Source organism: Orycteropus afer, unplaced genomic scaffold (genome assembly GCF_000298275.1).
Source record: "Orycteropus afer afer isolate SDZICR_OR568_19922 unplaced genomic scaffold, OryAfe1.0 scaffold00067, whole genome shotgun sequence".
Lineage (NCBI taxonomy): Eukaryota > Metazoa > Chordata > Mammalia > Tubulidentata > Orycteropodidae > Orycteropus > Orycteropus afer.
Window position 1 is genome coordinate 3,833,159 of NW_006921654.1, and position 12,774 is coordinate 3,845,932.

General features: G+C 48.6%; 2 protein-coding genes across 2 annotated transcripts in view; both read right to left on the minus strand.

The window, feature by feature from the left end:
* Nucleotides 1-3,042, minus strand: part of ATP6V0D1 (ATPase H+ transporting V0 subunit d1) — a 45,983-nt gene extending 42,941 nt beyond the window's left edge. The window contains exon 1 of the mRNA XM_007940252.2: nucleotides 2,913-3,042. Coding sequence (XP_007938443.1) covers nucleotides 2,913-3,042 — 130 coding nt within the window. The remainder of the gene's footprint in view (nucleotides 1-2,912) is intronic.
* Nucleotides 3,043-3,896: 854 nt separating this feature from the next.
* LOC103196510 (agouti related neuropeptide) lies at nucleotides 3,897-4,854 on the minus strand. The gene is made up of 3 exons (XM_007940253.1): nucleotides 4,725-4,854; nucleotides 4,482-4,567; nucleotides 3,897-4,079 (listed from the first exon to the last, which is right to left on the minus strand). The coding sequence occupies exons 1-3, from the start codon at nucleotides 4,852-4,854 to the stop codon at nucleotides 3,897-3,899; spliced, it is 399 nt and encodes a 132-aa protein (XP_007938444.1).
* Nucleotides 4,855-12,774: the final 7,920 nt, after the last annotated feature.

A 12,774-nucleotide genomic window follows, 5' to 3' on the forward strand; every position in this document is an offset into this window, starting at 1 on the left:
ACAGTTCATGGGGCAGGAGTGCATGGAGGGATGGACACAGGGAAGGGGTAACTGTCGGGAGGAAGTGGGAGGGAAGCTGTTGCATTGTGGTAAATTGTGGTCAATGTCATGAGACAAAGTGTATGTGAACTGCTATATGGAAAGTGAATTTGCTCTGTAAATTTTCACTCAAATCACAATTAAAACAAAACTGGTGCTCTGTAAGTTATGTTGAAAGAATAAAAACATTGAAAATATTACTGTATAATTTCTTTGTACATCTCCAACCCCCTCTTCTCCACAAGTCCCTACCACATTGTCCAGCTCCCAGAAGGTACTCAATGCATCCAGAAACACTGACAGCTGGAAAAAGCTTTTGCAACCACCTGGCGATCCCCAGTTCACCAAAAGGGAAGAACCTCTCTAGATTCTTTCCCTGAAAGAAGACAATCAGAGCGAGAGGGATGATGACGGAAACAAAGGCTACAGCGATTCCAAGAGACCAAGGTCTAGTAGGAGAGAGGTTAGTGCTCTGCTGGGGTGGTATTCAGGCGGAAATCTAGGATGTGGCGCAGGGGCTACAGATGCCCCACCTTGCAGAATACACATCCTCCCATCAATGCCCTGTGCCTCCTGCAAACTATCTCAACACTTGAATTATGTTCCTTAGAAACCTCAGGACACACATACAGATCCTACTGGGGACTACTGGCCTCTGAGGTCTCCTGTTCCCACATCCTCCTTCCCCTGGAGATGAAGAGGCAAAGCCACCTATCAACAGGGGCCTGTATACCAGGCCTCTGATATCACATTCAGAAGCAGAGAAGGTCTTTCTGTAGAGGACAAATGGGGTTTCTGGTCACTCCTTCTTGCTTCTGGTTATCCCCAGCCCCTAAAAGTCCTGAACATCTCTAGATTAAACAGTTCCAAGAATTCCAGACTCTGTGCCAAGAAACTTCTAGGAAAGTAGCACAGCCAAATGCCACAGGAGTTCTGAGTGATTGAAGGGGACAACATTCTCTCCTGGCACTACCACAGAGAGGTTCTCAGATAAAGTGGCTCTGGGGCTGGGCCCTGGAGAGTGGGAATCACTGGCTTCATGCAGTTGTGGGAGCAGAGAGAACCACATGTGCAAATGGTACTAACATTTACCTAGTGCTACTCTGTCCTTGGTGCAGGGCTGAGTGTTTGACTTCTCACAATGACCTTCAGAGGTAGGTTGGTAGGCGCTGTTAATTTACCAAATGAAGAACTGAGTACCCAAAGCTGTTGAATAACTTGCCTAAAGTAATCCAGTAACTGGCAGGGCTGGGATTCAAACTCAGGTACGTCCAACTTCAAAGTCCACCACACTATGTGCACGAAGTGCTGGTGAGACAGCTTGTGTGAGGGAGAGGAATGACACGTTAAAGGTCTGGATTGGTGTCCCACAAGGGGAGGAATGTTCTGAGCAGAGTTATAGGAAGAGTGGCCTAATATGTTGACGAAGGATGATGGACGGTCTCCTGGGAACCCTGTGCCCCTAGAAGCTCTATGGGAGGGAAGTAGCAGTGGGAGTGAGGAAAGCTAAGAGAAACAAGCTAACCAAATGCCAGTGGATGAGCAAGACGCTCACCTCCAGAGTTCAGCAAATAAGGATCTTCTTCCAGTCCCAGTCAGTGCACAAAACTCAAATTAAGTGCCAACAATGTGCCCAGGCAGCCCCCTCTGTTTCTCCTTCTTTTCCTCCAGTGAGGACAACCAGACTGCTGGCAGGCTCCTACAACACAAACACCCTCAAATGCTCTCTCCTTCCCCATCTCCACTTCCATAAGGGAAGTCAACAACTATTCTTACGCATTTGACTTAAAATCTTAAGATGCAGAATTATCATATTTTAAACTCAGTTAAGTTTCCCATTTTAAAAGTATTTTATTTTTCCTTTACTGGTTTAGTTCACAAGTTAAACAATAACTGACTTTTTTTCCTTGTTCTTGAGATCACCTTTAACTTCAACAGGCTTTTAAGGAGAAAATTTTCTCCAGAAGGTGAAACATCTGCCCTTACTGACCCCTTACAGCTACGAAGCTATCAGTACTTCTGTTCAAAGGTATCACTTGGGGGTGAGGTTAGGATAGAACTCACATCCTAGCCACCCGGCCCTTCACTACTACCCAGGTACGGAGACGAGGCAGAGGACGGAATCAGGGACATTTCTAACGCAGTATAACTGATGTTTCTGTGCCTTGGAGAGTCAATCCCACTTGGGGGAAGCGTGTGCTGACAGAAAAGGGGAAGTCAGCTTCTCATCAGGCTTGTGCTAAGAAACCCAACAGGCAGCCCCCTCTCTGAGGAAGGGTTTTTTTTTTTGGCCAAATACACGTGTATAAACTTCCAGACTTGAGGGTTACCTCTGAATCTCCCAAATACTACCGTCAAGAGAAAATGCCCAGCCAGCGGTTCGGATGTGGGAGGAAAACCTCGCTAAACTGGATCAGCAATGCCCTAGGAAGGCCCACCTCTTAGGGCAATGCGAAGACCCAAAGCTCCCAAAGGCCTAGATATACACGTCGGGGACGGTGGGAGAGTTTCTGCGCTCAGCTTCCCTAAGCGTTGCCACGGGATGGCTCTCGGGCTACCTCGGGGTGAAGAGGCTGCTGTGGGCACGTCCCACATCAAGCCTTGAGACTTCCTCGTTCCAAACTACGCGGCGGGCCCAACCCGAGGTGGACCACTGAGGCCTTGTTTGCAACTGGGCTCGCGCAGAGCCGCAGCTGGAGGGAGAGCTCCTTCCGGCGCACCCGCCATCAACACCGCATTCCCAGAGAGTCCCCTGAGGTCTGACCCGCCCCCTCCCCCAACTCATCAGTTCTTTCGAGAACTCCCGCTTCCGGCTTCCCAGCCAGACCTCCATCCCAGCCTTCCAAGGCCCAGCTGCCAACCCCACCGCTCACCCTCGAGCGTCTCGCACTGCACCAGGTTGAGGTAGTCCGCCTGGCTGAGCACCCCTGCCTTTAGGCCGCGTACCAGCCCTTCCAAGTAGCCATTATCCACGTTGAAATAGAGCTCTGGGAAGGACGACATGGCTGCGGAGGGGGCGATGGGACCGTAGAACCCCGACCAGCCCGCACGCAAGGCCACTCCACGATCAGCTGACGCGGCGCCCTCAACGGGCTGTCAAGAGCATCAGGTGACGCGCAAGCCCCTCACGTGACCACAACTGGGCGGGACTCTGAGCAGCGCCCGGCTTCCGGGTGGTTTTGTAAAGCTTTGCGCAGATGTGGACTGGAAATGACTTTTTGGCGCCTGCGCGTTGAGGGAAGCCGGGCCTCCTGCTCCCTGGGGAGAGAACGGCTTGGAATGTCACAGGCCGGTCGCGTGGTGGCGCCCCCGGCCGAGGAATCCGATTAGGTCTTCCAGCTTTCCTGGCTCTGATGCGCATGGCACTCTGGGGGCCGGGGGATGCTTGTTTTGCTAGGAAAGATTCCACACTGGGAATCTGAGTCAGCCTCCCCAAACCCGAGGGGAACAGGTTCAGAGACTGACAAGCCCGCCGGGCTTTATAAAACGTCGATTTAGCTGCATAGCAACCCCTGGGTCAGATACTTCCGTTCTCCAGCCCAAAGTTACAGTCTATATGCCGCGCCCGTCCCCCTTCCCTGCATTTATCGTACGTGATTTTGGAGGGCAGGGGAGCGGCTGTCCTCTGCTTCCCCCAAACGCCTAGCATTCTCAAAGTGTGCCTGTGTGTGACTCAGATGACCGGGTAGCGTAGGCCCTGGTGGAAAGATGTGGGATTTCTCGGCTTGGTAGCACCCTCACCACTGCGGTAACCTCCTCCCCTTCCGAGGGCCACATTCAAAATAATGCAACAGCCTTGTTGATCCCAGCCTTTATTCGCGCCCGGGTGTTCCAGACCCCATCCCGACGCCCGCCAGCTAGGTGCGGCTGCAGAGATGCGTGGCAGTACCCAGCTTGCGGCAGTAGCAGAAGGCGTTGAAGAAGCGGCAGTAGCATGTGGCGCACGGGTCGCAGCAGGGCACCTGGTGTCCCAGGCAGGACTCGTGCAGCCGCACGCAGCGACGTGGGGAGCGCGGCTCTCTTCCCTGCCGGTCTAGCGCCTACAGGGGGTAGGGGAGCAGGAACCTGAGCGCTGGCTTCTGAGGGCAGATCCAGGAATCCCACCTGCCCCAATCCATGGGCAGTGGAGTGTGGGAAAGGTGGTCTGCAGTGTTGCTTGCCCCACGTCTGGGGATGCGGAGTGGGAATGGTGCCTGATGGCCCCTTCCAAGGCCTACCACCTCATCCCTTTTCCTGAGTGGATTACTTCTGCCGAAAGCTCTGATAGCATAGTGCCTAAAGCATTTGACTGCTGAACAGAAGGGTGGCGGTTCAAACCCACCAGCCACTCCTCGGAAGGAAGATGGGCAATCTACTTCCATAGTGATGCTGCCTGGGATACCCAAGGAAGGGTCGCTATGAGTCGGGTCCGACTTGGTGGCACACAACAACAACAACATTACCTCTGCCAAGGCCTCGGCCTCCTGCAGTAGGGCCTCTTCTGCCTCTTCTGCTGCTGTCCTCTTCAGCGTGGGCTGCTGGCCCAGGCCTGGGACACAGGATGTGAGGGCAAAGCTCCCCATGTACAAACACCCACCTCCCAGCACTGGAATTTGGGAAGAGGGAAGGAGGGTTCCTACTAGGTGGGACAGTGTGTGGCTAGAGGGTGTCGAAGACCCACCCAGCCGACCCCTGCCCACACTGACCTGCGAACTCCGCGAGCAGGGCCTGGCCAGCCCTTCTGATGCCTTCCAGGGGGGGCGGGCCCATCTGGGCCCCCTGCATGGTGGGTAGAGCCTGCAGCAGGGCACAGCTCAGCAGCACAGCGGTCAGCATGCCTGGCTCAGCGAGGACAGCCACCCTGCAGCCCCTCTGCATCCTTGCACCCCCTCTAGTTCCCCACCCCACAGAGAGGCCTCCCCAGAGAGCAGGAGTTCCTGCCCAACCTGAGGACTTACCTGTGCTTGCTGGGTCCCGGCCCCACAAGTTCCCAGCCACCCTGTGGCCTCAGTTTATATGGCAGGACCTAATGAAAGGACCACACGTGACTGTTCCCTGAACCTGGGGTGAGGGGCCCTCCTTGGAGGGTGGGGACTGTGTGAGCCTCTCTTCCTGGGCCTTGGACCTTTGGGTGCTCTACAAGAGCGGTGCCCATCCCCAAGGTGGGGGTGAGGTCTCCAAGAGCCAATCAAAATTTGGGAACATGATACGGTTCCAGAGCCCCCAGATTTCTGATGAACAGGGGCCTACAGGGGTGGGCCAGGCTGGGGCCATTAGCAGTAACAAGGCAGGCGGCCCTGAGAGCTTTCATTTAATTTATGGCCCCGGAGATGCTCACTCAGGCCCTACATGGCGTGTTCTGTTTCATTTGTTTCCAGGAACTTGGGTCAAGGGCATTGAAGGGGGAGATAGACTAGTGTCCAGAGATAGGTGGGGGAGGGTGCAGACCTATACCCTGGGCTTTACTCAGCGGGGAAAAGAGGGAAGATGCCTACCTAGCCAAACCCAGGTCCTCCTACATGCATCCCTGGCTCCACTTTCCCTCCCCTTTCTCCTTCCAGGCTTCTCCAAGACCCCCACCTCTGCTCTTGCACCCGAGACCCTTTCCACTTGGGGTTCCTGGAAGCCAGGGGAGCAGAACGGACTGTTCCCTGGGTGGGCGGGCAGCTCACGAGTAAAAAGCTTTCAGGCCGCCTGCCTCATTAGAGCTAATATTTGCTTCCTTCCGCCCTGCATTGTCATGCCTTGGCCAGCCCCAGGCTCGGGAGGCCAGAACCTTCGTAGAGATGATAGGACACACAGGACCCCCATCTGCCCACGCCTTCCGCAGCCTATCTGGGGCGGGGGTGAAGGCTGAATTAGCTATGAAGCCTCAATGTACAAACTGGGCTGGCCCCAGGCAGTGGGAAGTAGATGAGGGCCATTGGGCTGGTTGCCTAGGTTCATTCATATGGGCCATTCTAACCAGGAGGAGGCCAGAGGAGGTCCTCTTGCCAGTGAGTGGACACCAAACGCTGCCATGTGGCAGCCTTTTGCCTGCCTGAGTTCAGCACCGACAACTAGTGTTGGTATTGTGGCTGCATGGAGCTTGGCAGCAGGTAGCCTGAGGCAGGCTTCTCCCACAGTCACAAATGTCTGCTCTGGGCTCAGTCTGGCAATGGGCTCAGCTGTGCTTGGCTCAGGTTAACAGTTCTAGGAGCTACCACTCCCTGGAGGAGGAAGCAAGAGAGTCAGGGAAAGACTCTCTTAGGAGGTGGTACCTGAGCTAAGCCTGTGGGACGATTCAGCAGAGGGCCAGTCCTCTCTCCTCCCCTGAGAATGATACTGGCTGCTTTGGTGACTCTGTCACAAAGCAGCTGTGTCATCAAGGCTTCTCTGGCAGCTGGCAAAGGCTCTTCCTCTAAGAGTGGTGTAGGATGAAAGTATCAGGCATGCAGGTGTGCCCCCTTCCTGGTTGGGCCACTTGGAGCTCAGGAAGGGCAATACATTAAACACACCTGAAGCACCTTCCCCAAATCCTTATATCCTGGCCCCATCCCTGAAAATTATGGCTGAAAAGATAGGGATCAGGAGCATAGACTGCATGTGGATTTTGGAAACATGCCCAGGTAAGGTGGGATGGGGATTCTGAGCACTTGGCTGTGCCTGGGCAGCAAATGCAATATTTTATGACATTAAGCGATAATTTTTGTATTTTTCTAGTAGTGATAATGATACTGACGGTACACTCTTTAAAGATAGCTCTTCATATTTTAGGGTGGGGACTCCTCCCACCCAGGTTTGTTGTTGTTGTTGTTATGTGCCATCGAGTTGGACCCAACTCATAGCCACCCCTCCTTGGGTTTCCAAGGCAGTATCAGTACGGAAGGAGATTGCCCATCCTTCCTTCCGAGGAGTGCCTGGTGGGTTTGAACCTCCAGCTTTCTGGTTAGCAGTCAGATGCCTTAGGCACTACACCACCAGAGCTCCTCCCAGGTACTCAGTGTCTTTGTTCACCTACAGAGCAGTGGCTATCTCCACTTAGATGTGTGCACACATCTACAGGTATATCAGCCCTGTAGCCAGTGACAGACAAGACCTGAGGCACTCACAGGCCCATGTCCCTGGTCTCCGATGGGGGATATGGTCAAGACAACCAACCATCAAAACACAATGAACAGGAAACAGTGGTTCCTCAAAAGGTTAAACATGGAACTACCATACGAACTAGCACTCCCAATCCTAGGAATATACCCAAAAGAATCGAAAGCAGGAACACAATCAGAAGCCTGGACACCCATGTTCATTGCAGCACTTTTCACAATAGCCAAAAGGTGGGAAGAACCAGAATGGCCATCAACAGATGGAAGGATAAACAAAACGTGGTGTATGCGTGCAATGGAACATTTCTCAGCATAAAGAGAAATGAAGTCCTGATACATGTGACAACACAGATGAGCAATATGCTGAGTGCAATAAGTCCTTTGAAAAAGGACAAATGCTATGTGACCTTGCTTGTGTAAAATAAGCAAGTACATAGAAAACAAAGATAATTAGTCATTACCAGAGGTGGGAGGCAAGGGGGAAAAAAGTGTTTAGAGGGCACTGAATTTATGTTAAGACTGGTGTCATGACTCAGAAAAGGCCAGTGGTAAAGTATACAATGGTTGCACAATATGAATGAATGAACATCACTGAATTTTACATATAGAAATTGTCAATTGGCAAATGTTTTGTTGTATATATGTTCACGACACACACACACACACAAAGACCATATGTGCATGTGTGTGTGAGAGAGAGATTAAAAAAAAAAAAAAAACACAATGGGATCATCAGAGAAACATGAATTATTTTATGACATTAAGGGATAATTTTTATATTTTTCTAGTTGTGATAATGATACTGAAGACACACTCTTTAAAAGACACCCTTATCTTTCAGAAAAGCATACTGAAGTATTTACTGATAAAATGACATGAAGGCTAGGATTTGCTTCCAAATAACCTGGGGTGGAGTAGTGTGTGTGTGTGTGTGTTGGGGGTGATAAAGACGAAACAAAATTGTCTATGAGCTGGTAATTGTTGACACTGTGATGAGTACATGGGCTCCATTATCCTGTTGTCACTATTTCTGTATATGTTTGAAAATTGTCATATCAAAAATTAAAAATAAAAATAATTTTTAGAAAATGCAGTGGAATAAGAGCTTCCCAGATGAATGTCCCTGGGATATGGAGGACCAGAAGCACTTCTCCTGGATGAAGGGGGTGCAGGCTAGGGCAGTTTTCCTGGGAGAAGAGACCTCTACTCAGTCATGAAGTTGAGTAGGAGTTGGAGAGATGCCAAGCAAGGACTCATCCTAGGAAAAAGAGACATGTTGCTGTGAAGTGCCCTCAAGTTGGCTCCAACTCATAGTGACTCTGTGTACAACAGAACGAAACACTGCCTGGTCCTACACCAGCCTCACAGTTCTTGCTATACTTGAGCTCACTGTCACAGCCACTGTGTCAATCCATCTAGTTGAGAGTCTTCTCTTTTTATGCTGATTCTCCACTTTACCAAGCATGATATCCTTCTCCAAGGACTGGTCCTTTCTGACAACATAATCAAAGTAGGTGAGAGAAAGTCTGGCCATTCTTGCTTCCAAGGAGTATTCCAGATGCACGTCTTCCAGGACAGATTTGTTTGTTCTTCTGGCAGCCCATGACACTTTCAGTATTCTTCGCCAGCACCACAACTCAAAAGTATCGACTCTTCTTCAGTCTTCTTTACTCATTGTCCAATTTTCACATGCATATGAGGCAATTCAAAATACCATGGCTTGGGTTAGGCACATCTTAGTCTTTAAAATGACATCTCTGCTCTTCAGCATTTAAAGAGGTCTTTTGCAGCAGATTTTCCCAGTGCAATATGACTCTTGATTTCTTGACTGCTCCTTCCATGGGTGTTGACTGTGGATCCAAGTAATATGAAATCTTTGACAACTTCAATCTTTTCTCCACTTACTGTGATGCTGCTTATTGATCCAGTTGTGAGGATTTTTGTTTATGTTGAGGTGTAAGCCATACTGCAGACTATAGTCTTTAATCTTCATCAATAAGTGCTTCTAGTCATCTTCATGTTCAGCAAGCCAGGTTGGGTCGTCTGCATATTGCAGGTTGCTAATAAGTCTTCTTCCAATCCTGATGTCATGTTCTTTCTCATATAGTCCAGCTTCTTGGATTATTTGCTCAGTATACAGATTGAATAAGTATGGTAAAAAGATACAACCCTGACACACACCCTTCCTGATTTTAAACCATGCAGTATACCCTTGTTCTGTTTGAATGACAGCCTCCTGGTCTATGTACAGTTTTCTCACAAGCACAATTAAGTGTTCTGGAATTCCCATTCTTCTCAATGTTATCCACAATTTGCTATCATCCACAGAGTTGAATGCTTCTGTATAGTCAATAAAACACAAGCAAACATCTTTCTGGTATTCTTTGCTTTCAGCAAAGATCCATCTGACATCAGCAATGATATCCACTGTTGCACATCCTCTTCTGAATCCAGCTTGCATTTCTGAAAGTTCCCTATCAATATACTGCTGCAACCATTTTTAAGTTATCTTCAGTAAAACTTTACTTGTGTGTGATATTAATGATATTGTAAATAATTTCCACATTCTGTTGGGTCGCCTTTATTTGGAATGGATACAAATACCACCACTTGTCTGTCAAGTTGTCATACTGTCATGGCTTGCATGTTGCTGTGAGGCTGGAGGCTTTGCCACTGGTATTACAAATACCAGGAGGATCACTCACAGTGGACAGGTTTCAGTTGAGCTTCCAACTAAGACACACCGCGAAGAAGAAAGAGGCCATCTACTTCTCAAAGAATTGGCCAGTGAAAACATTATGAAAAGCAGTGAAACACTGTCTGACAGATTACTGGAAACCTTTACGAATAGCCTTGAAACATTGTCTGACATAGTGCCAGAAGATGAGCCCCTCAGGTTGGAAGGCATCCAAAATACAACCAGGCAAGAGCTGCCTCCTCAAAGTAGAGTTGACCTTAATGACATGGATGGAGTAAAGCTTTCGGGACCTCCATTTGCTGCTGGAGCATAACTCAAAATGGGAAGAAACAGCTGCAAACATCCATTAATAATCAAAATGTGGAATGTATGAAGTATGAGTGTAGGAAAATTGAAAGTTGTAAAAAATGAAATAGAATGCATAAAGATCAATATCCTAGGCATTAGTGAGCTGAAATGGACTGCATTTGGCCATTTTGAATCAGACAATCGTATGACCTATTATGCCAGGAATGACAAATGGAAGAGGAATGGCATGGCATTCATCATCACAAAGAATGTCTCAAGATCTGTCCTGAAGTGCAATGCTGTCAGTGATAGGTTAATATCCACATGCCTACAAGGAAGACCAGTTAATACCACTATTACTCAAATTTGCGCACCAGCCACTAAAGCCAAAGATGAGGAAATTAAAGATTTTTATCAATGTCTGCATTCTGAAATTAACCAAACATGCAATCAAGATGTATTGATTATTACTGGTGATTAGAATGCAAAAGTTGGAAACAAAGAAGAATCACCAGTAGTTGGAAAATATGGCCTTGGTGATAGAAATGATGCCAGAGATCACGATAGAATTTTGCAAGACCAATGACTTATTCATTGCAAATATCTTTTTTCAACAACATAAATAGCAGATATACATGTGGACCTTGCCGGGTGGAATACACAAGAATCAGATTGACTACATCTGTGGAAAGAGGCGGTAGAGAAGCTCAACATCTTCAGCCAAAAGAAGGACATTATATGTACAGTAAATTGCAAAGGACACCTACCACTTACTCACAGAGTGGGAGAAAATATTTGCAAATCATACAACTGATAGAGGTCTAGTATCCAGAATATATAAATAATTCTTACAACAAAAAGATGTGCAACTCAGGGAGACAGCTCAGGGCGCAGGAGAGTATGGAAGGATGGTCACTGGGAAGAGGTAACTATGGGGAGGAAGTGGGAGGGGAGCTGTTGCATTGTGGTAAACTGTGGTCAATGACATGAGACAAAGTATATGTGAACTGCTGTATGGAAAGTGAATTTGCTCTGTAAATCTTCACCCAAATAAAAATTAATAAATTAATTAATTAAAAAAAAAAAGACGTGCAACTTAATTAAAAAATGGTCAAAGGACTTAAATAGACATTTCTCCAAAGAAGAAATACAAATGGCCTACAACTGCATGAAAAGATGTTCAATGTCACTAGAGAAATGCAAGTTAAAACCACACTGAGATACCATTTCGCAGGATTGATTGTTGTTGTTAGGTGTTGTCCTGTGTGTTCTAACTTACAGTGACCCTATGTACAACCGCCTGAGAAACAGATGAACTGGGACAGGACATGAGAGAGTTGGGAAGGCTCCAAATGCCAGCCAAAGTCCCTGATCTTCCCACTCTACTCACCTCCGACAGCAGTATGGCACTTTCCATAGTCCCAGTCCTGTATTCCTATGATGGAACCTGCAGTGCAGCAAAGGTTGAAGACTGCAGCTAGCAATCAGCTCAGCTCTTTCTCTGCATTGGACGGAGCAGGCTTCCTCAGCCACAACCCAAAGACCTGGGATGGGGGACAGGGAGGGATGTGCAAGAAAGTAAAACTAAGGCCTCAGCCTTTCATTCTTGACAAATCTAAATCTAACAACAAAACTCATCATATTCTCATTCTACAAGTAAGTTTAGATGACCTAACTTAGCACCAACTTTCAGGGGCATGGAAGGCAGGTTTCTTCTACAACCAGGGCTTAGTCATTAACCCCTGATGAACCAAGACTCTGAAGATGCAGGAGCAGCTTCGGCTGACCAGCAGGGTCTAGTCTGGGCCAGCAAGTGGACTTAGGGGCTCAACTGGCCAAGGAGCAGGGGCCTCACAACATTGGTCTGGTGGGACAGCTGCACATTGGATGGCATTTCCACATCCAGTGATGAGAGTATTGTGAGCCCCACGTTGTTGACCAGCAGGGATAGATCTTTGCCACTCAGGTACTCCCACACCTGTCTCTCAACATTCTGAATGGATGTGGAGTCTGTAATATCTTCAGTGACAGGGCAGAGCTGATTTTGGAAGCTTCCAGAGTGCCCTCTCCCAATTCCCTAGGCTTCTGCTTCTTGGTGAAGGTCCATCTCCATCCTCATAGCAACCCATTATACCACATATTGATGCTGATTTAAAGCATGAGACTTTGTGTGTGGAACCCATTGTCTAAAGGACCTCCCTTTTCACCACACCTTCCGCACAATCATCTGACAAGACTCCATGGATTTTCCATCATGACCTTTGGGAGTGGGGGAATCAAGGCCTCTCTAAGAGGAGCTCAGTTGGGTGAGATTAGCAGGGGTTCTGGACCATGCCCGCGTGGAAGTCAGTTGAAGGGGAATCCTGAGACAAGCATGAATCAGGATAGGTACCAGGGTAGACACCAGGTGGAGGAATTGGCAGCGTGGAAGATCTGGGAAGCAGAGAGACGAATAGCTGATTCTGCCCTCACCAACATGAAGATTCCTTGGGTTTGGTTCCTGTTCTGAGACCTCTCAGACACCTTAAGAGAAAGGATAAAAGAGTGGCACTGGGTTTCACAAACCTTCATCCAGCTCACACTCAGCCTAGCTCTGACAACCTCTTACCTATGATTATTGTGGCATGCTGGGGTTCGGGCATGTGGCAAACACCAGCTTGGAGGCTGGAGCAGTGCCAGAAGCTGCTA

Coding starts and splice junctions, on each gene's coding strand:
- LOC103196510 (XM_007940253.1), bottom strand. CDS start 4,854: ATGCTGACCGCTGTGCTGCTGAGCTGTGCCCTGCTGCAGGCTCTACCC. Junction 4,568..4,724: donor CCTGCTCGCGGAGTTCGCAG/GTCAGTGTGGGC, acceptor CCTGTGTCCCAG/GCCTGGGCCAGCAGCCCACG. Junction 4,080..4,481: donor AGGCCGAGGCCTTGGCAGAG/GTAATGTTGTTG, acceptor TACCCCCTGTAG/GCGCTAGACCGGCAGGGAAG.